The 26,600-nt window shown below is 38.2% G+C and overlaps 1 protein-coding gene and 1 pseudogene across 3 annotated transcripts; one reads left to right on the plus strand and one right to left on the minus strand.

Moving 5' to 3' along the window:
* Window positions 1-26,047, minus strand: LOC120223335 (WT1 associated protein). 3 transcript variants are annotated; one of them, XM_039221398.1, is made up of 8 exons: window positions 25,853-26,047; window positions 18,954-18,991; window positions 16,699-16,754; window positions 14,001-14,059; window positions 12,190-12,317; window positions 8,326-8,504; window positions 2,911-3,065; window positions 1-1,260 (listed from the first exon to the last, which is right to left on the minus strand). In XM_039221398.1, exons 2-8 carry the CDS (start codon window positions 18,981-18,983, stop codon window positions 677-679), a joined length of 1,191 nt encoding a protein of 396 aa, XP_039077329.1. In that variant the 5' UTR covers window positions 18,984-18,991; window positions 25,853-26,047; the 3' UTR covers window positions 1-676. The 3 variants fall into 3 exon arrangements, with proteins under 3 accessions (XP_039077329.1, XP_039077328.1, XP_039077330.1); XM_039221397.1 differs by lacking the exon at window positions 25,853-26,047 and adding an exon at window positions 25,531-25,719; XM_039221399.1 differs by lacking the exons at window positions 1-1,260; window positions 2,911-3,065; window positions 25,853-26,047 and adding exons at window positions 5,959-8,106; window positions 25,531-25,719.
* On the plus strand, window positions 10,243-10,355 carry LOC120223344 (annotated as a pseudogene).
* Window positions 26,048-26,600: the final 553 nt, after the last annotated feature.

The following is a 26,600-nucleotide window of genomic DNA, read 5'->3' on the forward strand; positions in this document are numbered from 1 at the left end:
TTACAATAAAAATCTTTATTTAGGTTTGGTCAGTACAGGTAAGATATACTGGAGTCACAGAGCAATATGCATTAACAGGATAGAACAGTTCATAAAAACTGAGTAACTATGCACACAAATTTCTTAAACATTCAGTCACCTAAAGAGAAAATGCACAGATGTATGGTGGAAAAAACTGTATCTAACACTGAAACTACTGTAGGACTCCATCAGCAAGTCCAACTTTTAGTGATAAAACTACTGTACTGGGCAAACTTGGCAGTCATAAACCCACATCTACTCTAACACGTCTGAATGGTGCATAAGTATAATAACAGCATGAGTAAGAATGCCCTTACACAGCACAGGTTCTAGGATAGACACGGATTTATACAGACATCATTGTGTTATACTTTAGGGAAAGATTTCCATTTACAACTTCACATTAACTCATATAAAAATAACTTGACCCTACACAAAATGTCCTTTTAGCAACATTCAAGGTAATTAACTGTTACAATTTCCAAAGTGGCAGAGGTATTGAAGCAAGGGGGGGGGGGGAGAAGCGGGGAGGGAAAGAAAAAAAAAACCACACCCACAAAAAAAGGCAAATTGTGACAAAAGTATGCGTTAATTTTCTGGACAGTATCCTCTCCCAAATTAAATGACACTGTATAAAAATTTGTTGGAAAAAATATTACAAAACTGAACCCTGTACATTTACACTTGAGTCCAAGCCATTCTGAACGTGGCGGGAACCCGCAGTTCGGTTACCTTTCCCACTCACTGTTTTCTCCTCTTGAGGGTCAGGATTGGAGTCTGTGTCATTTGAGTGGTGTGTGAGAGAATTTTCACTGCCCGTGGGAGAGTCTACACTTTCATACCCCGCACTGAGTTGATTTACGTAACTACTACCTCCTCTGCCAGTTCTCTCCTCTGAGCTGTTGGAGGCCTTATTCCCATTCCCTGGAGAAGAAGGAAAGTCATCTTCGGCTGTGTCCCCCTCCCTGTGAAATCCAGACCCAGACGTCCTCTGCCGGGAGGAACTGCCATTACTTGGTCCGTTGGCCAGCCGGCTGCAGTCTTTACCTGTGGCCTCTGCCTGTCCTCCAGGCTCAGAAGGGGTAGTCCTGCTGGTACTTGGGGCTGCAGCTTGAGACTGCTGTTGTTGGTACTGAGCCAACTGCTGACGCGTCTCTTTCAGCTGTTGCTGAAGAACTAGAATGGTGCTCTGCATACCCTCTACTTCTTCGTCAAGTTGAATGATGAAGTCATTCAGTTCTGTGCAAAGGAGAGTCAAACCTACTTTAATATCTCTGAAAACATATTTTTAAAACATTGCTTAGTACCTGCCACAAAGCGAGGCTGTCAATAAATGTTTAAGTGAACAAATACAAGTCTAAAACTCAAAATACTTTAAAATTTCCCTTGGAATTTAAAAATAGCCATTCAAGAATAACTGTATTTGGGGTGGGAGGGAGGAGACTTGCTTAACTTATCTATAAAGCATCCAAGTTAAACCTGATTTAAACCATCTAGCCATATACAACTCATTACAGACAACAAAATCCACTCCACATCGGTTCACCTCTGGGCCCACATGGCAGGTCCCCTTAACTCCTTACCCTCCTCGCCAGTGTCTGTTTCAGCTCCACAGCAGGTTCCGCCCTAGGGAACAGTGGGTACTCTACTCTAACACTCCAAAGAGGCCTGTGCTTTAACAAAGGACTATCCCACATCCCAAAAAAAAAAAAAAAAGTAGAGAAAAGAACTCTCGAAAACTGATTAAAATACACATGTCGATTAAATCCTATAAAGACTTGGGAGAGGGAAAAGTCCTTCACTACTATACAAAATCTCCTATTTACTATGTTTACAAACAGTAAGAGCTAACAACTATCACTATGAAAAGATACTTTAAAAGATTACACTGAATACTGATCTTCAGAATTAACTGTCAAATATACCAATTCTCAATTTAATTTTCATTGGTCAGATATTTTAGGTACTATTCATCCTTCCTCAAAGAGAAGATTAACAGACCAGATGTAGCTACACTTGCCAAAAAAACAAAAGTGGGGCAGGGAAGAGACAGAGAATGATAGTTAAGTTTGATTTACCTTTAGCAAATTTAAATACTACATCTTTAGGGACACCTGGGTGACTCAGTCGGTTAAATGTCTATCTCTTGATTTTGGCTCAGGTCATGATCTCACGGTCAGGAGATCAAGTCCCAAAACGGACTCATGCTGGGCATGGAAACTGCTTTAGATTCATTCTCTCTCTCTGCCCCTCCCTCACTCATGCTCATTCTTTCTCTTTCCAAAAAACAAAAGTTACATCTTATTCACTAAATAGGACCTTAACAGGTACAATCAATTTTTTATTTTTAGACCACTGGAAATAGCCAAATACCCCCAAGATTTACATTTACAGAGAAATTAAATGGAAATAACCCCCGTTTAAACACTGAATATAAATTTGTCTATGTAAAGCCTTATGTTTCACCAAATTCCACCCCTCCAAACTCAAAAACTTCTCATGAAATTTGTACAATAAACAATTAAGGAGGGGAGCCACTAAAATTAAATGGCTTTGCTACTACTCAACTAGAAATTTTTTTCTTTTTTAATTTTAGAGAGAGAACAAGTGGGGGAGAGAATTCCAAGCAGTCTTCTTATTGTCAGCACAGAGCCCAATGTGGGACTTGAAATCATGAACCTTGAGATCATGACCTGAGTGGAAAACAAGAGTTAGACACTTCACCAACTGAGCCAACCAGGTGCCCCAACTAGAAATGTCTCATTTGTAATTTTATAGAACTAATGGCAGAGATTAGCACATACAGAATCTAATTTTATAATATTCATGCCTGGCAAGTTTTTTAAAGCCAGTGCAAATTTAACCAAATTTTTCAAAAAAACCCCTTACCATCCTGACTGCTTTTAAGCTCCTCACTATATTTCTTCTGTAAAGCCAACTCTGCTTCAAGTTGTGCAATACGTCCCTGGGACAGCTGCCTTCCAAGCTCTTGATTCTCCTGGATAAGCATTCGACACTTCGCCATTAACTTTTTGCCTGTTTGGCTGCAAAGGAAAGAGCCATCCATCACAAAATGAAGACAAGTCTCTACAACCTTGTTTGCTTGCAATTATGACAGCAATAGATGTAACACGTACAGAATATAACTGTCACAGCAGATGCCTCCCTATAATTACCATCTTCTCTTCTGGAACACGTCCATCTTCTGCATTTCAGTATTTTGCCAATACAGCAGCAAAAATAAACCCTAAACAAAAAGTACCCAAATGGCCACATTTTCTATTACACTAATAATTGACTGTGCTATTTTCATCCCAATTTATAATTTGAAATAGAAATAAACCAGTTAATTAACACACATCTCAGATATACCACTACTAAAAAATCACTAAGATACTTAGCTTGGAACAGAAAAGTTCTTGAAAAGGTAAATGCAGCATCATAATCAGAGTATATTAATTCTTGCTAAAGCAGCATTTGATGAGGATGCCTCTTAACAAGTTGTTCTCACAAGAATGTTTGCTGCAATAAGTGAGGCATATTCAGTAATTGTTTTTAAGGAGCCTTTTAAAAAAGAGCCTTAAGACTATTTCCATTACTCCCTCATTTTTCTTTATTATATACTTCTGAGCTACATTAAACTGTAAACATAAAATTTTAAAAATTTAATTTAGGTTAGGATTTTATCCATGTTATAATATCTTTAGAACAGAAAAATAAGATTGGGGTTTCCTTATCACAAATAACACATATATGTAAATACCTGCCAAATTAGGGGTACCAAACTTTCTACAAATTAGCTGCCAAGGTCTAGTGCAACACTCTAGACTACACACACATTCACAGCAACTGCAAAAATGCAATCAAAAGCCTTGGTAACAGTCTTCAATAAAATTTTGTAACTTTTTTTTTTTTAATGTTTTTATTTATTTCTAGGAGAGAGAGACGCAGCGTGAGCAGGGGAGGGTCAGAGAGAGGGAGTCACAGACTGAAACAGGCTCCAGGCCCTGAGCTGGCAGTCAGCACAGAGCCCGACGCGGGGCTCGAACCCACGAACCGCGAGATCATGACCTAAGCAAAAGTCGGACGCTTAACCGACTAAGCCACCCAGGCGCCCCAAAATTTTGTAACTTTTCTTTAGCCTCAGTGATAACAATAGAAATGATCACTTCTAAAGGGATCTGATTTAAGTATGTAATTGTGGTATTAGCTGAGACTTGAATAAGGATAGTCTGATATTCTTTTAGTTTTTTTTAATTAAGTACACCCAACATGGGGCTGGAACTCACGACCCCATGATCATGAGTCACATGCTCCACCAGGGACAGCCTGATATTCTTGTGATGGCGTAAAGCTCAGAAAGACCAAACAGGTTTAAAAAAAATGTTTTGCTGACATTTTCTGTTCTTTCCTTCCTTCTGTTCTGTTTAGGGGGGCTTTCACTTGCCTGATACATTACTTCACAATGCATCAGATCCTATTATGAGCCTTCAGACTTTTAAAATAAGAGCATTTTGTGGGGTGTCTGGGTGGCTCATCTGGTTAAGAGGCTCCACTTGTGGTTTCAGGTAAGGTCATGACCTCATGGTTCATGATTCTGAGACTCTCATCGGGCTCTGTGCTCTCAGTGCAGAGCCCACCTCAGATCCTCTGTCCCCCTCTCCCTCTGCACTTTCCTCGTTCTCTCTCTCAAAAATAAACATTTTAAAAAATAAGTTAAATGAGAGTATTTGGTAAATGATTCTCATTCTTTGACTTGGTGTTCTAGTGTTTCCACCCATTGTACATATTCTACCCTAATTCACGGGTAATTCAAGCAAAAGTTTGTAAATTAAATTTCTCTGTGGTGCAGTAAAACCTGGGTTACTGCTGCTCAGAGCAGCCTCAGGTGAAAGCACTTGGTAAGGATCTTATCCTCTGCATGGTAATTTTATTAGCTGGTGCTCTTGTTGGTTGCTGTAGCTCTGAACTCCCCCTCATTTCCCCTTCGTACCCTCAGACTTTGGCCCCCACTGAGCAAGAGTTTAGAAACCCAGCGAGGAGTTAAAAGACGGTCACTGCGAGCAGGCAGTGGCGCTCCGCTCACATCACTGCCCATGCTCCCACAATTCTGTTTTCTTACAAAGTTTATACCTTCAGTGTTTTCCAACTAAACTGAAAATCCTATGTGAATTGAATAAAGATTATGAAAAAAGACTACTGGTAAAACCAATACATTAATTTGTGACCTGACTTAACCACATATAAAATATCACAAATTCTAATAGAAAAAATGCTTCATTTATAGTCATACCTTTTTATAAATGCCTGCTCTAAAATAATCCTATCACTTCTAAAATTAGTGATTACTGAAACAAGCCTTAAAACACTTTGCAATTTTACCATGTCATGTAAGATTTATATTGTGTTCATCACATCCCCCAAAATGGTTAAGTGTTCAGTTACAAAGAACTGTCTTTGGAATAATTTTCTTTAATTACAATCTCCCCACCCCATTCCTAAAATCAAATAATCCCAAAGAAAATATGAAAGAACAATCTGAGAGAAAGATTTATAAAAAAGAACAGACACTATACATTGCTTTATGATCACAAGGAAGAGGGCCAGGGTTATCTGAGAGGTGTACACACAATTACCTAAATGATTAACGCAAAACAGAACTGTCAAAATAACTGAAATATCTCTCTTAAATACTCTAAAATATATGCAGTTACAAGTGTGAAATATTTTAACTAATGCAGAGAATATAATTCAGAGGATCTGTCTCTTTCAAAACAAAACAGGATAGGGAAGCGGGGGGAAAAACCCATAACCCATTCTATCTTAATTATTCCAGACACAGCACTGATTAAGCACTACCTGTTTCAAGTTAATGATGTATTTATAGCACCGTTTATACCCTATTTTTTTACAGAACAAAAATTCACTTACAGGTGATTAAAATAAATTGTGATTTATTAATACAATGGAAATATTATGTAACCATTAAAAATGAATCTAATAAAAGAATGAAAAAAATGTGCAAGGGATAAACTGTGTGTGTTAGGGGCAGGGGACAACAAAGCTGCAATCATCTATGTTATGTACGTTCACCTTTAAAATCAATATATATAAAATGACTATATATGCATAGAAATTATCTTGATGACACCCAAGAAATTTAACAGTGGTTACTGTTCCTGGAGAACACAATGGGGAAAGGCAAGGTCACATCCAGAACGGATTCTCATTTTTTGTCTCCACCTTCATGCTGTTCCAATTTTATACATGAGCATGTATTATCTTATTAAAAAAATATTTTTAACAGTGAGAAGAAAAAAACCCACAGACCTCATAGTGACTCTTACCTAAGCAGCAAGATGCTGGCTAATAAAATGTTGAGTACATGTTAATAATACATTTTTATGAATTATTTCTTGACCTACTAAAAGTATGTAGGCCATTTCTACTGTGATCTTAAATAGCATAAATTATATACCAATGCCTTAAGGCGGCACATTTTTTTATTACTTACCCTCCAAACCCACCAATAATGAGAATTTTAGAAGATTTCTTGCTGTAAAATCACACAAACCACTTCTTCAACCCACCCTCTGCCCCACAATCAGTTCCCTAAAGCACAAACATACAAGATACTTACAATTGATTTGAATGGTTAAGAGAGAACTTAAGTCACCCTTGTTAAAACTGCACTTAAGCGTTGGGACAATCTGGAACATTTATCTTCCACTCATCTTAGACTCCATTATCACCAAGTGAAAATTCTCATTGGTGACTTAAGAGAATGATCTGACGAAAAAAATTCACCTCCAGGATTGGATGGAAGCATGAAGAAAATAATGCCTCATTTATCTAAATGATCAAATGAATTTGCTAGAAATGATCACTAGACCTTTTTTTTTTTAATTCACAAAATGTCTCACTTAGGCCATCCCACAGTTCCAATACATTATTTCCCCAATCTTCTGGCAGGCACCCTGTGAATCTGTCCCACATTAATTTGTACTGCAATATCCTGGGACAAGGTGTCAAAAAGAAACAAGTGTCAAGTCTCCTTGTCTTTTATGATACCAGCTGGAAAAAAGTAGGTCTTTAAAAATGTGACACAGAGCCTTTTCCTTCACTTTGAAGAGCACGGCAACAAGTTTTCCAAAATCTGCTCTCCACAGCCCCCCAAAATCAAAATGTTAAAAGTACAACAAAATCATATTATTCCTTGAACTTAAAAAAAAAAAAAAAAAAAAAAAAACCAACTACTTCAAGGCACATTTAATTTAATATCAAGAGTGCAATACAAAAGGCCCAAATACAATGAAGGAAACACATTCCCCCATTAACACCAACGACAATGCTCTTTCAACATGTGCCTGTTGAATGGAATGGGGATTTAATTTCACTACTGAAAAAAATAACGCAGTGAGTCTCATCACAGCCAATATCCTTATACAATCTAGTAGTGAAATGAATGTTCATAATGCTTCAAACAGTTTCAACCTGAAGTTTGATACCACACCTTTATGTTTGTACAGTCCTCAGTAAGATTATCTACAGCATTAGCAACCATTCAAAGAACAAACCATTGATTAAAACCACATTGATTTAAGGCTCAATCAAGTAATATAGAGCCCAAAACTAAATGGTAAAATATATGAACTACTTGTACTGACATCTATTATTTGATTCTCCCATGACTATTAAGTTGGTTCTTAGCAAATGAAGCTCTTTAAAGGCAAAATTCACCTCATTTGAGTTTTCACCCAGAAGTTCAACAACAATCACGAAGTCCACAGTCTTATTGGCAAAACTGATATACAGTGTCTCTAAGTCACTATGCTCAAGGTTAAGAGCGATGCATATTCCATTTTTACATTTTACTGGAATTTTACATGTTCAATTCATGATTTTAAATCTCTAGGTTTTCATTCCTCCAAACTGTCTGAAGACACAGTGTGCCACAGACTTAAGACTTCTGTTTCTCCCTCTATTTTCTTCAAACAGAAACATTTCTCAAGTGTCTACATGTTCTAGAAGGGGAATTTTTCGGAGGTGGCCACTTCTTCGGAATAGTCCGACGCCATCAGGCCTCTGAAGCAAGGGGAGGGGGAAGAGAAAAAAGCTGAAACACAAGGTTCATCTGGTAAGTTTTACATTAACCATTACAAGCTGGATAGTATAAGAATGTGGCTTTTTTTGGCTCAAAAAGTCTGAGTCTTGGTGTGGAAACGAGTACTTGGCTGTCCCACCACAGCTTTCTCGCAGTGGGACTGTCAGGGAAGTCTTGACTGGGGAGTATGATTTGTTTACCTATCAGGCGTAAACTTCCAGGCACTCAGTTCATTTTGGGCTTGTTCCAGTTTGTCTTTAGTCTGTTCCAGTTCACCTTTCATTTTTAGGAAAAACAAGTTGATCGCTGGGTCTACCATCGTTGATCTCAGTTGGGCAACACTAGGCTGCTGGACTTGCTTGAGGTACTGGATTTGAGTCTGTACAAAGCAAAAGAAACAATTACTACCAAGTCAAAGAAAATACACCCAAGAAGGTAGTGTAAAATCCCTTTTATTCACAGAATATACCAATTTATTAAATCTTTCCTCCTTTAATCTTAACCTCTAGAGAAGTACAAATTGTAAATAACTATTAAGGTTATTCAAGTAGGAATTAAGGCTACAAGTGCATTTCCATATCTGGAAACTTTAAAGAGGCCTACATCTTATTTTGGGATCAAAATGATACAAAAAAAACAATTATATTTGCCAAAAATATTTTCACTAGAAAATAGCCAAATTTAAAACATTACCTAAGAGTACAGTAATTTACTCAAATTTGTATCTATGGAAATTATTCAATGTAGAAGTCTCCTAAAAATATACCAAGTACAAGATAACCTAAAATATACGCTTGTACTTCCAAATTTAAAAATATACCATGCTTATATATTTACATGAGTTGGCTTTTCAGCTTTACAAATAGCTCAAGTCAAAATAAAGTGTATATTCATTTTTTTCTTCTGAGTAGATTTGAAATCACGGAATTATACAGGTGGAAGGTGACTGACCAAATCCAACTACTCATTTTTGAAATGAAATAAGCCAACTGCCCAAGGATACACAGTTCAGTGCAAGAACGGAGACTAGATTCTAGTTCTCAAGCCTCCTGACTCCCAGTCTAGGGTTTTTTCCACCACACCAGAACCCCTCTACTTACATATGAAACCTTCAATTTCGACTTCAGTTGTACTATTTACTAGCACACTAAAATTACACTTCTAAAATATGAAATACAGTTTATTAGCATTAAATGAATCACTTTCTTCACACCCAAAGTAATTTTGGTTCAAGATCTTGCCACACACTAACACTTAAAATAGGTACTAATGTAAACAATTTGTAAGTTGCTAATTTCTACCAAAACTTAGCAAAAAATACAAATATGCTATGTGGATTGGACATATATTTACTATTTCATTAAGCAAACAAATAATTTTTATTTAGAATAAGGAGTTTTTTTTTAATTACTCAATTTTTTAAAAAACATTTTATTTTTGAGAGAGAGAGAGCAGGAGTAGGGGAGGGACCCAGAGAGGGGAACAGAGGATGAGGTGGACTCCACACTGCAGCATCTTGAGCCCGAAGCAGGGCCTGATCTCACAAGCTACGAGATCATAACCCAAGCCGAAGCTGGACTCAACCAACTGAGACACTCAGGTGCCCCTTAAAGCCACTCATTTTAAACAAAAAAGTGCAGTTACTTATTCAACGTTAAGACTAGTTGCTAAGATAACTGAACAGGAACAAAGCATGTCACACAGCACATATCACCCACTGTGATCCCTAAAGAAAACCTGCCTCTCCAAGATGGACAGTTACTATTTAGGTTTACAAAGTGAACCGCCCCTCAGTTGCCACAGATAATCTTGCCCTTTCCTTATGTTTTTGCTGCTGCCACCCTTTCTGCAAAAACCTTACTCTGTATTTAACTGAAAATCAGCTGGTTCAGCTGACATGGAGAAAACTACAGAAGTATGACTGGAAATGGTTAGGTTCTAGTTGAAAAAAACCTTAAAAACCTAGGATGAGAAGATAAAAGGGTGATGCAGCATCACCAAAGGCTCTGATCAGGCATGATGTTATCAAAATTGTCAGTGCATATAGAATAGCTGGAGAACAATAGGAGTCAACAGGATATACTGTCTAGGCAAGTGGTAAGAAGTACACGAACTAGGTGTTGTATAAAAGGAGTACTCCCTTGACAAGGATGGAAGAGGCCCAAGGGCCTGACAACACATATGGTTAAGGCATTGCCACCTATTTCGTGTTATCTAACCATTATTTAAAAAAAAAAAAGTACATGAACTAAGATGTCAAGAGTAGGGCTCAAGAAAGAATTCAAGACACACTGGTGCTAGGAGATAATGCCATTGGCACCATCCATTCACACTCTACCAGCAGTTAGTATCTTGCAGCTAAGAGTCTTCCATTGCATGTATAAGCATCTGGCATAGTGCCATGTAAACAGGCCTAAAACTAGGTAGAATCTAGAATCCTTAATATCAGGAAAAGGAGAAAAGTTTTGAGATTGGGTACTTTAGAGACATAGGGCCCACTTTGTTAGATATGAAAATCTAAAAGGGAGAAAAAAATTTTAAGAGGTGGGGTGGGTGTTACCTATAAAGAAAAGAAAATCAGGGGCGTCTGGGTGGCTCAGTTGGTTGAGCGTCTGACTTCAGCTCAGGTCATGATCTTGCGGTTTGTGGGTTCGAGCCCCATGTCGGGCTCTGTGCTGACAGCTCAAAGCTTTGAGCCCGCTTCAGATTCTGTGCCTCCCCCCTCTCTTTCTGCCCTTCCTTGACTTGTGGTCTGTCTCTCAAAAATAAACACTAAAAAAATAATAATAAAATTATATTCAATAATTGGTGAGACTTCTTGGAACCAAGTGTTCAGGTAAAAAATATAGCCAAAGGTAGGGGGTAGTCAAGAGATAAAAATATAGAAAGTGAAGGTGTATGATTACTGAGAGAAACTTCACAGGAAGTAAAAGGGCTGTGACTGAATCCTAAAGAACATTTTACTGGTGAGAAATCAACTAGGAATAAGGCTGTGTCCCATATATGATCAGAGTCTCCAGTCAGCAGAAAATTGCCTTCTGCATTAGATTTAATAAACAATGTATCAGACCAATGTAGATTACACAAAAGAATGGAAGAATATTTCAGATTTTCAGGATGCCTGCCTGGCTCAGTTGCAAGAACATGCAACTTGATCTTGGGGTCATGAGTTTGAGCCCCACAACAGGTATAGAGATTATTTTTATTTTATTTATTTTTAACATTTATTTATTTTTGAGAGACAGAGAGAGATAAGAGCATGAGCAGGGAAGGAGCAAAGAGGGAGGGAGACACAGGATCTGAAGCAGAATCCAGGTTCTGAGCTGTCAGCACAGAGCCTGATGTGGGGCTCGAACCCACAAACTGTGAGATCATAACCTAAGCCGAAGTCGGATGCTTAACTGACTGAGCCACCCAGGCAGCCCCTAGAGATTACTTTAAATACATAAAATTATTTTTTTAAGTTTCAAATTTTTAAAATTAGAAACAACATGGATAGTGCTACCTCTATTTTATATAACATATATACAAACGCTAAATAAAAAGGAATGACTGAGACTACTGAATAGAGCATAAAATCGAATCTAAATCCAACCAGACCTAAATGATCAAACATGTCAAGGGATTTCAGATCTACGTACAAATGAAAGCTGTTAATTAAAAACAGACATGGTAGAAGTTGCTGATAACTAGGAAGAAGTTTTATGCACAGAGAGGTAAAGAGAGCAGAGAAGAAAGAGCTTGCTTAGAAAGGAGCAAATCCTCTTTATACTCTCAGATACCAAGCTACTAAAAAACATCTGAATCAGTATACTGATTATCGTATCACGGAAAATAACTTAAAACTTTCAACTTCTTGGCCATAAAAAAAAAAAAAATTCAAATCCAATAATGGGGTGATCTACCAAAATTTTAGTTAGCATATTTATAGCTTGAAGCATATCTACCTTAACAAAATGTGTTTATAATTACAAGTATATAAAATTAGCTAAATACTAATACATGTAATAATGCAGACTAAAAACCAATTTCTCAAAAAGACTTAAAACACTTGAAATACTTACAGTACACTCTTGCATCTCTTGCTCCTTGGTAGCTAGTCGCATTACAAGGATGTTTTCCCTGCGGGCAGACTCTTGTTGTTGCTGCTTTAGTTTTTCTTCAGACTCCCTTAACCCAGTTACATCATTAGCTGATGATTAAAAGAAAAAAAAAATCCTGTAACATTATGAAATATAATTTCATGATCAAACTGACCTACCCCAAATAAAGTTCTGACTGCCTCTGTCAAGGATAATAAAAATAGAGGCAAAAAAAATTCATCCAGTCATTAGTTTCTATCCCAACTACTTTTATAACAAGGAAATGTGTTCTTGATCACAAGTGCTCTTTTAGGAGACAGTGGTGTTAGAATGGCCCACAGCCACCTCATCCTACATGGAATTATGTTATGCTTGTCCAATCCACCTCCCAGAACATGGGCAGCTTCGTTACCCGTATCCGTCTATAGTACAGTATATTCACCAAGTCCTGACTATATTGTTTTTAACCTATTCAATGTAAACATGCCAAAAACTGCACAATTATTACTTTAAGCTCTCATAATGTTAATGCCTCTGGATTATAATATAGTCATATAGTAACTGAAATTTCAGGTTTTGAAGCTTTCTGGACGTGGAAAACTACATTGCCCCCCCACCTTAAATGTTTATTTTTGAGAGAATTCACAAGCAGAGCAGGGGCAGAGAGAGGGAAACAGAGAAATCCCAAGCAGGCCCCATGCTGTTAACACAGAGTCCCATGTGGGGCATGAACCCATAAACTGTGAAATTATTACCTGACCCGAAATAAAAAGTTGGACATTCAACTGACTGAGCCACCTAGGTGCCCCTATATTATATTGCCCCTTTTTAAAAAAGTTTACTTTGAGAGAGAGACTGTGTGCAGGAGCAGGGAAGGGGCAGAGAAAGGGAGAGAGAATCCCAAGCAGGCTCCATGCTCACAGCACAGATCTCACAAACCATGAGACCATGACCTGAGCTAAAATCAAAAGTTGGACACTTCACCAACGGAGGGCCCCAGGTGCCCGTGTTGCTTTTTATAATCACAAAAAGTACGTTATTCTTCAGTGACAAGTGACAAAAACTAAAATGGTTTGAAACTAATCAACTTTGTTGGTATTATTTTTCAGATTTTGTTTACTTTGATTACAGAAGATTTAAACTTTAAGCTCTTAGAAGTTTATTTTGTGTTGCTTCTATGCACCTCCTTTCTAGACTAATAACTCATGCTTCACTTCTAATTCTTCTGTGGAAGTGAGCAGGGACACATCGAGGAAAGTTTCAAGTATTTGTGAGTTTCTCCATCTAGGCTCTCAAACACTTGTATGTAATTCTACTAAAACAGTCTTGCTATTCCATGATTATTACATGTTGGTCTTTCCCAATGACTTCATAGGAATTCCTCAAGAAGAGAGATCACGGCTCATTCAGCTGTTTCACAGCAGCAATATGGTGAGTGCTTGGGCAAATTCTGTAACAAAATGCCTGAATAAAAATTACAATTGCTGGGGTGCATGGATGGCTCAGTCCCGTGTCCGACTTAGGCTCAGGTCATGATCTCACTGCTCATGAATTCGAGCCCCACATGGGGCTCTGAGTTGATAGCTCGGATAGCTCAGAGCCGGGAGCCTGCTTCAGATTCTGTGTCTCCCTCTCTCCCTGCCCCTCCGCTGCTTGTGATATCTCGCTCTAAAAAAAAACATTAAAAAAATTACAATTGCTTGGTAAAACCAATTATCCCATAACATAATTTTTCCTAAAACAAAAATCTAAAAGGAGATATTCACATAATCTTCAGGAAACTAAAAACTTACAATTAAGATCTGTGTATTTGCCCTCCAAAGCTTGGACATATGCTTCATATTGTTTCCATCTAGTACAAAAATAAATTCACATGTTAGTTGTTACATTAATATTGCTTTTATTAAATACACTAGAAAAACACACCCATAAACTTAAGTGTTCTCTGCTGAGAATATACCAAGTATGCTCCTCCAGGTCAGCTCACATGCCTTACAGGACTCTTATCACTGATGCTCAGCACAATGCCTAGATTATAGAAACTGAGTAAACAACTCGCTACTTTCAGATATGCCGTCCACCTCAAACAAATGGCACCTAAGAAATGTGCCTAATTATAAGGGACACGAGATTCTTTATCTTAGCTCTTTTCTGCAAATATCATGTGATTCAATCTATTTTTGCCGGTAAAAAGGGGAGAGAGAATGTACTCACATTCAAAACTATTCTTTAAACTATATCTAACTGACAGAAACAATGTGCATAAATGTCATATGCTATCAGAGTATGAGGGAACTTTTCTTCCTTGTTATATTCCTCTACCCTCAAGACATAGGCTATGTTAGCTTGGCAATTATTGTTAATAAACAAGATCCCCATTTAAGCAACTAACAAAAAGTAACCTGCCCAAAATGTCTGCTATCCTGCTCTTCTGAAGAGCTCTATTTTCAAGCTGTTCTTCAGTTACAGCTATCCAAAATTTAGTTGACCTTTGACCCCTGTGGGGTGGGAGTTTAGGGAGAAATCCTGCATAGCCAAAAATCCATGTCTAACTTTTGACTCCCCAAAAAGCATAACTACTAACAGCCTACTGCTGATCACAAGACTTACACCGATTAATATAAACACTTGAATAAGCTGTATTTTGTGTATGTACTATACACGGTATTCTTATAGTAAAGCTAGAAAAAGGATTAAGAAAGCAAAATACATTTCAAGTTTTGCACTGTATAAAATCTGCATGTAAATGGACTCACACAGTTCAAATCTGTGTTGTTCATCAAGGGTCAACTGTACCCTTGATTTTAGAAAATCTTTCCATAGAAACCTCAAAAACTTGATAGGTTTGTTATGAGATATCAATATTACAAAAACAATGAGCAAAAAAAATCCCAGGATACCAAGCGAATTCACCTTTTACTGTTCAGTCAAAGGCATGCTTACTGTTATGGGCCCTAGAACCTAGGATACAAACAGGAGTTTCACTCAATGTTTGGGGATGAATGAAGTCTTTTGTAGAGGCTACGTAACTATTTTAGGGGAACAGAAAAATATAAAAGCTCAGCCAAAAACATCCTTATCAAGATGGCAGAAAACAGAATAGTTAAATAAGTAGCACTTGATTTAAAATCACCAAGAGAATTTGTGAGGGGAAAAACTCACTTAAAAGTCATATATGAGAATTCCCTAAAGAAAGTTAAACTGACCTCAAGAATATAAACTGTGCATGACTTAAAACCTTACCAGTAACTGAAGATAAAGAATTGCTACCATTAATTTTTATTTATTTTTTAAGATCATACTACTGATTTCTCCTCCTACAGATAAATCAAGAAAAAGACTGCATATACTAACCAGAGGTAGAGAGAGAATAAGTATCAACATGTGAATGGCAGTATTATCATAAGCAAGGCTCTACTTTACCAGGAGGACAAAAGTGTTTTTAGAATACTATAGATTTAAATTTCATGTGCAGGAAAATAAATGTATGCAGTGGAAAAATTGTCCTTTGCATGAAAATAAAGAGCTTGTTTACAACAGAGTAGGTGAAGAAGGTGAGAAATTATCAGATTCTAGTTAACAATAGAACATGTCACCTGTGTCTGCCTATCTTATTGAACACTTTTCTCCTCCCTACTTCTGGTCAATTAAATTTACTTATTCAAGTAAAAATCACCTGGAAAATTCTAGAGAAAAAAGTTCAATGATCTTGGCAAAGGTGCCCTGAAAAATACTTTTTGTTCTAAAAATTATCATGTAAAAAACTTATCACACAAAGTAGTAAGATGCAAAAAACACATTTAAGTTACACAACACAAAACCTGCGTTGATCATATTTTACATTAAAAAAAATAAACACCCTTAATGCTGTTCTTGACAATCTACTTTTCAAAGAAATTTACAGGATGACCACAGAAATTCAGAGCTTAAAGTAACCTTTAAAAGTAATTTAATTCAACTCCTTTAACTTACAGATGAGAAAATGAATATAGTTAAATGTAGAAAGTTACGGTTATGAGAAAGAGTAATTTTGCCTATCAGTAAATGATGTATTTTTTTCTATAACTAGACATGTCCTTTAGGGCTACAACTTTTTCACATATCGAAAAAGGAAAAAATAACATCAAAAGAAGTTTATATACTTGTTAAACTGAAAGCTTTCTGAAAGCAGGGTCATTCCCCATAACAAGTTATATACAGAGTACAAATGCTTTCAGTTAAAATTCTGATGATCTTCCCTATGCAAGAAAAACTCAGGTTACCTATTAGTCCAGAAGCTTCCCAAGCTAGTACTTTAGTTCTAGGAAGAGTTATACTTTCCTCAGTGTTTACATAATGAACAGGCCATAGTATGTTGGACAGTGTATTAAAGATTTGAGGATGTATTAACGTTAAAAAGAACATAATCTAACTTGAAGATAATTATAGGATAGAATCACAATATGTTCCATAGAAAGTACTTTATAGTTTTGATTAAAAAAATTTTTTTACCTTAGAATTAACTCATCTCGTGCCATAACTTTGAAGTCTGTTTCACTCAGTCGAACCTATATAAAGAGAATTAAAATATGAACTGACTGCTCTTCCTAAAACTTTTCTCCCCAAAGTTTATTTTTACTTTTGAGAGAGAGAAAGCACACGCCTGAGCAGGGGAAGGGCAGAAAGAGGAACAGAAGAACTCCCAAGCAGGCTCCACACGTTGTGAGTACAGAGCCCAACACAGGGCTCCATCCCAGGAACTGTGAAATCATGACCTGAGCCAGCAACAAGAGTTGGACGCTTAACCAATTTAGCCACTCAGGAACTCCAACTCCTAAAACTTTTAAATATTAAATACTATAGGTTCTTACAATCTTCACATTTTTATTTAGACAAGATCGTAACATTTTAATCCCTCAATTGCTCATTTCTGTTATTAGGAATACCCTTATTATTAAAATCACACAGCATCCCTCCCAAAAGGAGCTCTGTACGGAGACATGTGAAACATCTCCAGAGCCTGAGACTTAAACGGCTCAATACACATTGTTTTTTTAAATTCTTATTTTATTGAAGAGAAATTTTTAAAAGGTGAACTACTTATCTTTAATATAAGCATCATTCTTAAGGAAATGCAAATTAAAACTTCAATGAGCTATCACTACACATTTATTAGAATGGCTTAAGAAAACAACAGTTAACACTAAATGCTGGGCATCATACATTGCTGGTGAGAAATAAATTTATTTTCACACAGAAATTTGTTTATGAATGTTCACAACTTTATTTGTAATAGCCCCCAAACTTCCTTCAACAGGTGAATGGTCAAGCTACGTATATCCACACCCTTGGAATACTGTATCTACCATTAAAAAGAAAGTCTATGGATCAACTTGGATACACCTCCAGGAAATTTTACTGAGTGGAAAAATCCCAAAAGACATATACTGCATGCTTTCTTTGGTATAACATTTGTGAACGAGCAGAATTACTAAAATAGAGAACCAATTAGTGGTTGAGGGGTTTAGGATGGAGGGAAAGGATGGATGGGGCTATGGGGGAGAGGCAAAATGAAGGCCTGTTAGTAATGGTTCAGTTGACTGTTTTGGTTGTGGTGGTGGTACACTAAGTTACCCATGGTGAAACTACACACAAACACACACACACACACACACACACACACACACAAAACACATGTATAAGCTCTGTGGACTGTACTAATGGCAAGTTCCTGGTTTTGATATTGTTACACAAGATGTCTAACAGTCATGCAAAATTAACACTGAAGGAGGCTGGGTGAAGAGTGCACAGAACCTCCCTGTACATTTCTTTGCAACTTCCTGTGAATCAGTAATTATTTAAAAATAAAAAGTGTTTAAAAACTGAGCACAATATTCCAACTAGCTGAAACTGCTTTGTGAATTGAAACATTATTTGTTTTCTCTATACCAAATGTAGACTGTACAGGTGAGACACTTCTACTTTAGTATAAAATTAATGCTTGATTAGTTTCTTTTAAGAAAAGGAAATTTAAGAAAATTACTGTACCAAAATACATTAGAAAGTCTAAAAAGCACACAATTAATTCTGATTATTAAATCAGTAGAATTCTTTATCTCCTGAATAATTTAACTTCAAAACTAAAGACAAATTCCCATAACACCACGTAAAGTGCTCACTTAAATACTCACTGCTTAATATGCACATACCCTGTCTTCCCACCTGAATTATAAGTTACTTTTAGGAATTATGTTATTTTGTAATTTTGTGTGTAATACTGACTAAATTGAATTAAGTTAGGGATATAGGACAAGAAGAAAATGAGACTAGAAAACAAACATCAGAGGAAAGGTAGGATCTAAGAACTAACTAGCTATAACCTTTTCTTGAAAACACAGAAGAGGTTTTTACCATACAATCAAAGGGATTTAAAAAGGAAAAGAAAAAAAAAGAAAATAAGCAACTTATAAGAACTTGTGAAGGAATCTTTTTTGACATTTATTGTTACATACATGGAATTTATCCGTATAATAAAGATTAAGAATAGACCATGGAGATACAAGTTTTTCAAAAACTGACAATATTCTAAAAATACACTGCCTATAAGATTATGTCCAGCACATTACACACCACACAATGCCATTAGTGTTATAAGGCAAAAGAGTGAACAATAAACAAATTACAGTCCCTTTAACTCTATTAACACCCTCCCCCCAACCCACAAAGTGCTTAAAAAACCTGCTGGAAAAAAAAAAAAAAACACACACCTTTTTGGGAAGAGGTTCTTCGTTGGTCATCTTGAATCCTAAGAAAAAGGGGCAGAGAGCAGAGGTTTGATTGATTTTCTTCCAATTAAGACAGGAACAAAAAATACTAGCTCTTTTAAACCAATTAGGGAACTTAGTTTTGAGCCTGACTCCGGACTCGGAACTCAACTGTGACTCAAAACTCACCAACCATGAGACAGCCCGACTGAGCCACCCGGGCTCTCTTAAAAACCTTTCATTTTATAATAGTTTTACATTTACAGAAAAGTTACAAAGATATCACAGGGCTCCCATATACTCCACACCCACCTTCTCCTTTGTTAGTATCTTTCATTACTACTGTTTTCAGGTTATTTTTAAGAATTCCTTTGTAAAAAAAAAAAAAAAAAACAACAACTGGTCATTGCTTTTGATGTTCCCATAAAGGCGTGACCAGATATGTAACTTCTCAGTGCATTTTTACAACTGTCTTATGAGAAAGAGAAATCTTATGGAAGTGATAGCTTTGTACTTAAGTCAGATACGGATCTCAGGTAGTATCCCAGACATCTTCTGAAAGAAAAGGAAAGATAGTACCAGTTGCTAAGCCTTTCCTTTTACATCATTAGGTTGCTCTAGTAAAGCAGAATCTGTCATCATCATGATAATTCACCACTGTACAATGAATGCATATATATATGATATACACTTACACCTTAATAAAAATATTCCTACCCTAATTTTATGAATCTTATGTCAGTTAGCTTCTTTTTATAAATGTATCCAAAATTTACTTAACCCTGTTGCAAAAGACAGGTTATACAAAAGAACTACTCTCCTTAACTTTATTACTGAAAACACTTCTGATATGTAGTATTCAAATAACACAAGCAAATTTAAATTCATTCCTAAGTTTTATTTCCAACAGCGTTGTCAGCAATCTTCCCCTTATATTTTAAACTACCTTTATATTTAGTTTACTTACCCACGCTTATTACAAATTCCAAACTATTAAACATTTAACCAAAGAGAAATAAATCACAATGATGTAAATTATGGCATGGTGACTATAATCAGTAAAACTGTATTGCATGTTTGAAAGTTGCTAAGAGAATAAATCTTGAAAGAGTTCACAAGGAAAAAAAATTCTAACTGTGGTAACAGATGGTAACTAGGCTTACTGTAGTGACCACTTCACGATATATACAAATACTGAAACCATTACACTGTACATCTGAAGCTAAAGATACATGTCAATTATACCTCAATAAAAAAACTTAACCAAAGAATTTATACTTTAAAAATTTACTTATTTTGAGAGAGAGAGAGCGTGCGCACAAGCATATGCACGTGTGGTCTACTTGAACTCAGTGAGATGCTGACCTGAGGCAAAATCAAGACTAGAATGCTTAACTGACTGAGCCACCCAGGTGCCCCTAAAACTGAACTTTTAAAAGGTACCTGACTTCTAACTATTTAAGATTCCTCAAAATGAAATAATCTTCCAATATCACTTTTTATGTTACATACAATCCAAATTCTGTAAATCAGACATTCTAATCATGTACTACCATTAAAACCTCATTTTCAGACTAGGTACACTGTGTTGAAGAAATCAGTATATTTAGGGGAAAAAAACCCCACAAGTTGATATTATATATTGCTGGCTTAATTCTTCCTTCTTTAATAATTCTATCATTGGGTGCAGAAGGCAAATTATCTGAGGTTGTTTCTGAACTAAGAAGTTAATCAAATCTCTGACCAGTACCTATGAAGGCATGATCATTATTTCTATAATTTAAGGTCTGTATTATTTTCTTTTTTTTCCCACCTTTAAATGGGCCCCTGTTTACTTTAGGGGTCTTGCTGCCCATTTTATACTCTCTGCTGGAAGTAACAGACAACTGCTTAGCGACTACCCTAAAATGGTACCAGTGATTCCAATCATCTGGGAAACAAACTTTCACCATGATTATCCCCAGAGGTCTTCTTGTATTTTAGTATGTTCAAAGTGCATTCACTCTACTAGACTGCAACCTACTGGTACCCAGAAATCAAACTTGGCATTTCTTTGCAATTTCCCATTTGAGCTAAATATAGCAGGTAAATGTCTATAAACTAAATAACTTTTAAAAACCAATGAAAGCCGCCTGGGTGAAGTCAGTTGGTTAGAGGTCTGACTCTTGATTTTGGCTCAGGTATGATCTCAATGTTCTTGAGTTCAAGCCCCTCGATGGGCTCCAGGCTGACAGAACAGATTCCAATTGAGATTCTCTCTCTCTCAAAATTAATAAACATTTTAAAAACCTATGAGACAATTCTAGGGGCGCCTGGGTGGCTTAGTCGGTTAAGCATCCGACTTTCGCTTAGGTCATGATCTCACGGTTCGTGGGTTCGAGCCCCGCGTCAGGTTCTGTGCTGAAAGCCAGCTCAGAGCCTGGAGCCTGTTTCAGTCTGTGACTCCCTCTCTCTCTGACCCTCCCCTGCTCACGCTGTCTCTCTCTCTCTCCTAGAAATAAATAAAACATTAAAAAAAAAATTAAAAAAAAAAAAAACCTATGAGACAATTCTAGCCCTCTGAACTTCTAGCCATTTTAACCTAGTATACGTGTACCTCTGCAAGTCACTACTTCTAAAGGTACCCCAACTCACTAAAAATAGTGCAAGTTTATCCTTTGCTATCCCTTCACATCAAGCTTTACTTTTCTTCATAGTTCTTATCATCATCTGACATTTTACATACTTCTCTGTTTCTCCCAATTATAAAATAAGCTCCATTAGAATTGTTTTATTCACTGGTGATGGCACAGCACACCGCAGACACTCAAGTATATGCTGAATGGAAGTATGAACAAATGAATTTGCTTCAATTACTACTGAAATCATAAAAGTGAACCCAATTTTCTCCCCCCAAAACAAGATGATCTACAGTAAAATCTTGAGAATAAATGTGGAGCCTAATATAACAGATACTGTGATAACAATGCTATGAGTGACAGTTTCAAAACAGCTAAATTTACCACTGTGGACAGGTAATCCACTTGTTACACAGTAAATGAGCACCATAGCTACTCAGAATTTTAGTTATAAAACTTAAGCATTATGGCTGTTATTCAATATAAATTCCAGTTTATAAACTAGTAAATGCTTCTGTAACAGGACACTTTCCCCAGATTGGTTCTTTTCTTAATACATATTCAAATTATTCCATTAAAATAAAATTAATTAAATGCTTAATTAGCAACAAATAACCTAAATTATGTTTAAAAGGTTTTTAAAGGACTAGGAAACACATGAAATTCTAATAACCCTGCTTTTCTCTTAAGAGAGGGACAAACTCTGAAAACAAGAAAAGCAGAACTTCTGAGCCCATTTTGCCCAACCCAAGAAGGATTACCACCACCAAGGCTCAAAACTATTCAGCTACTTCTAAAGATAAATATAAATCTTTAGTATGGTGACTGGCACAAAATAAGCAATTATTAGTTTCCTTCTCCCTTTGCAACAACAATAACTTTCAATCACTACTTCTTGAAGAAACTGAAGGGGGAATTCACAGGTTGAGGATATCAAGACATGCTCCTGTCTTTCGTTTCTAAGCCCCACTGCAGAATGCTTGGTGATCTCCAATTTTTAGAATTCTAAACATCAAGTTTTTAAAAATTTTAACACTGGTTTATGTTCTCTTTCTTTCTAAACAGTTGGACGGTGGCCAAATTTTAATTACACATCGCTTAAAGAATATGTGTATTTTCTTCATAAACCTAAATTTATAAATTTGTGACATACATCAAAAATATAGTTTTTATAAAAAGGTTTGTGTTTCACGTCGACTCTCAGAGTCACATACAGAATATATATGTGGCTTGGGAATTCAAAGCATAAGCATTTTGAAAGAAATCCCTCCCTAATTTTTAGCTGTTAAAATGTCACTTTCTTTGAGAGTCCATAATATGCCACAAGAGTCAAACAAGCAAAAAAAAAAAAGAAAAAGAAAAAGGCAAAGGCAAATTAGAACATGTTTAAATTTAAAAGCATCAATATTCAACTATTTGGTCAAAATAGAACTTGGTTCTCAAATCTGCCTTTCACATTACATGAATGTAGTGAGAAATTTATTATTGCCCAAGGCGACTTTTAAATTTCAACAAGAACAATAGCCATCTAAAATCAATTCTAGATTCATAAAGACAATGTTTATTTCAAGTTCTTAGAACCACCTACTTTTGTATCAGAAAAATGGAATAACCGAAATATCTGGAGTTAAATCCAGAATCTTGGGGGTGTGGGGGGATGAATATAATACTAAGTGCTATGAGTCATACACTTATGAATCAAAACTTTTCAAAATCAAAGTTAGTCCCCATTTTCTAGATGAGGAAAATGATTGTGAGTCATCAGGTGATTAGCTCTGGTCAAAAGAGCTATTAATTAATAAACTGGGGATTAGGACCCCAAAAGCCACACCTCTCAAAAGCTGGTAACTGATGAGGATGCATTATTTTCCCACTCTCCCATCGTCAATAATGACTAAGCTTAGCTAACTGAAGAATATAAAAACAGCAAAATAGAATATACTTAAAATCGACCAATTTGGCTACCTTTTAGGAAATTTAAGATTGCTTAAAACATAGCTTTAAAATTATGTAAAGGTTTCAGTTATTCCTGTGGATTAATTCAGGGATAACCTCTTAAATTCAGATCTCAGAACTACCATGTACTCCTGAGGTCTTAACAATGAGAAACATTTAACGATGGAGAGTTCAGTTTTGGTTGGCTAGGTGCCGAGCATCTCAGATCCCAGTACTTCCCTGGCTCTTAGCATTATGACCCGAAGTTATGCAACTCCGTTCTTAGGCAAATACCAGCCAACACGATTTAAGAAAGTGTGTACCTCACTGAATGAACCTAACCATAACTAAACTCAAGAAACTAATAATCCAACAGCATACAACCCTGGGTCTGCAGTAAAAAGGATACTAGTTAGGAATTGGAAAACCACCTTTTCCTAACTCTTATCAGTAGTCATGGATCTTGAGCAAGTTATTTAACTCTGGGCTGCAGTCTCCAAATCAGCAAAAAAAGGATACCAATTTTGCATGTCTCACGTACTGCTAGAAATATGAACACCCATGTGCCATAAAAATGCTGCACAAATTATTTTTCAAACAAAATATGAACATTAAAAGTTTAATGTGCATTAAAAAAATTAAACGAAAATCCAACAACTACACTGTCAATAATGGAGAATATTCATGGCCACCGAGTTCTAGCCCGATGGACCAGCTTAAACTCCAATGGGATATACTATTAGGGGAATACTGGAAAGTTTTTCTGATAAAAACTGAGTTTCAGAAAACAGGTTAAAAAAATACAAGATAATTTAAAAAAATAAAAACAAGCATAAAACCAAACACTCTCTGGATCGTTTTGCTAAAGGAACCATCAACGTGAGATTTTTGGGGTCAGAATCTTTTCTCGAGTGAGATAACATACAAATTATATGAAATGCTAAGACCGTATCAAGTAAAGGTTATTTTCTAGGGAATTCTATGCTATACGCGTACAAGTACATACATACGTCCGAGAACACAAAGGACGCTGAAAGCTGTAACGCACAGTACAGATTAAGGCTCTCATCTCCACATCGCAGGGCTACTACAGACTTTCTGTATCCTCTATACTAACTCATTTCTAACACAAAAATATTATGAGCAAGTATGACTCAAAATCGAATCAGGAAAACTAGGTGTCACTAAGTTCTATAAAATTACATAAGCTAAGTAAAACACCGACAGTGCCGGGGCCACAATTTTATTATTACTTTCGTCCTTTGGGAGCTAGAAATTTAGGTAGGTTGCTTAAGGTCCGCCACTGAGAAACGAAAACACTCAATCCTTGGGTACAGCTACCTGTTTATGACAAGGTAAGATCCAGAAGAACTCCCGAAACACACGCACCCAAACCCTTAAAATTTAACTTCATCCTTTATCACATGCCACCTGGTGGACTGAAATTTCTTTCCCCGACTAGCCTCATCAGATGCTGCTGGACGACAGGAGTAAGCAGCAGCCTTGGAGAGAGACCCAAGGTGAGACTTAAAAATTTCTCGAAAACCTCTAACGCGATTAAGAATTTTTTCTTTACTCAGAATGCATGCAATCACTCAAAAATGGAAGTCTACAGAAGGACGCAGCTGCAGCAATAACCTACTGCGCGATGTGAAAATTTGGTCCATGGATTTCCGTCCCTTAATGAACTCGTTAGTGCCGCCAGCCCTGGGGATCCCGCGGAGAGAGGTGGGAGGGGGCGACACCGAGGCGGGGACGCGACGCGCACCGAGGGGGCGGCCTCCCGGTATCGCCGGCCCGCGGGAGCGCCTACCTCGCCCCCGGGACGGAGACCGAAGGCAAAATGGCCTCGGGGCGGCGGAAGTGTCCCCTCAGGCGCGAAGAAAGCGCAGCTAACGGGAGGCCGGCGGGTCCTGGGGCCCCGAGTCGTCCTCCGGGCTCTGCCCGCCCCTGCCCGGGTCGGCCGCGCCTCAGCCCTCGGCACCCGGAGGTCCTCGCGGCCGCTCCCGCCGGCGGCCCGCACCTACCTCTCCAGACGGAGGCCGAGCCGGCGCCGCCCAGTCACATAGGCCAAGGCCGCGCTGCCCGCTCACCGCCCAGGCGGCCAGACCGCGCTACCGCCGGCCCCCGCGCTCCTCCTCCCACCGCAGCCCTGGCGCTCCCCTTTATTTGCGGGTCTCGCTGCCACAAAATGGCGCTGAGGGAGGACGCGAGGCCCCGACGCCCCACCCCCTTCCCGCTCCTCCCGCCGCCCCGCCCCGCCCCGCCCCGCGCCGCCCGGCCCCAAAGCGCCGCAGCCGTAGCCCGCCCTCATCGCCGCCCAGTCAGCTTCGCGTCCGGCCCACTCACCGAGTCACCTCCCGGACGCGGCCGCAATCAGCGGCCCGTCACCTGGCCCCGTCAAGGGGAGGAAAGACGAAGGGACCGCACCCGCCCGGGGCCTCCAGGCGCTACGGGAAGAGCTGCGCCTCGGCGGCACGCCCCACAGCCTCCGGAACGCTGCAAATTCGACAAGAGCCCGGGGAGAAGCAGGCCGCGAGGAGGGGTGGGCGCCGAGGTCGGAGGTCAGCCGCGGGGCATCACGGGAAGGGCGGCGGGGGTGGCGATTGGCGGCGCGGGGCGAACGCGCTGGCCGGGCCACCTGCGGCTGAGGCGCAGCCTCTGGCGGAGGAATCCGGGCCAGGCGGCGCGTGATTGGTCGCTGTGGGGTGTCGCGTCCATCGGTGATGCTTCCGCGCGGTGGCGGGCCAGGTGCAACCTCAGGAACTAGGCCGTGAGTGGGACATTTAGGCTTGGCTAAACCTTGCTGTTTGAGACGGTAGAAACCAGCGTTCTATCATCTGTCGTGAAGCGCAGCCACCTGGCCGGTTGGTCTGTCTCCACCTTGACATCTCGTGGCGAAATCGAGGAGCTATTGTCTAGCCGAAAGGGGGTGTGCCTGTGTCAGCAGCTCTAGGGGCACCTTGCAAACTCAGAAGCTAACGGAAGGCGAACCCTGTGAGTTCTTAACGAGCCAGATAAAATGTTTTGTCATTTGAACATACTCCCTTACGCAAGACTTTGTGTCACCCGGACCATTGCGTAAGAACGACGGTGT

The sequence above is a fragment of the Hyaena hyaena genome, unplaced genomic scaffold (genome assembly GCF_003009895.1).
Source record: "Hyaena hyaena isolate Hyena2069 unplaced genomic scaffold, ASM300989v1 scaffold_981, whole genome shotgun sequence".
Taxonomy (NCBI): Eukaryota; Metazoa; Chordata; class Mammalia; order Carnivora; family Hyaenidae; genus Hyaena; species Hyaena hyaena.

What these genes read in the sequence shown, in the direction of transcription:
- LOC120223335 (XM_039221398.1), bottom strand. Translation starts at nt 18,983, where the DNA reads ATGACCAACGAAGAACCTCTTCCCAAAAAG. An exon ending in AAGAACCTCTTCCCAAAAAG is followed by an intron (nt 16,755 to 18,953) that starts GTGTGTGTTTTT and finishes CTCTTTATATAG; the next exon opens with GTTCGACTGAGTGAAACAGA. An exon ending in TGGAAGTTTACGCCTGATAG is followed by an intron (nt 3,066 to 8,325) that starts GTAAACAAATCA and finishes TTTCCTTTGCAG; the next exon opens with CCAAACAGGCAAAAAGTTAA.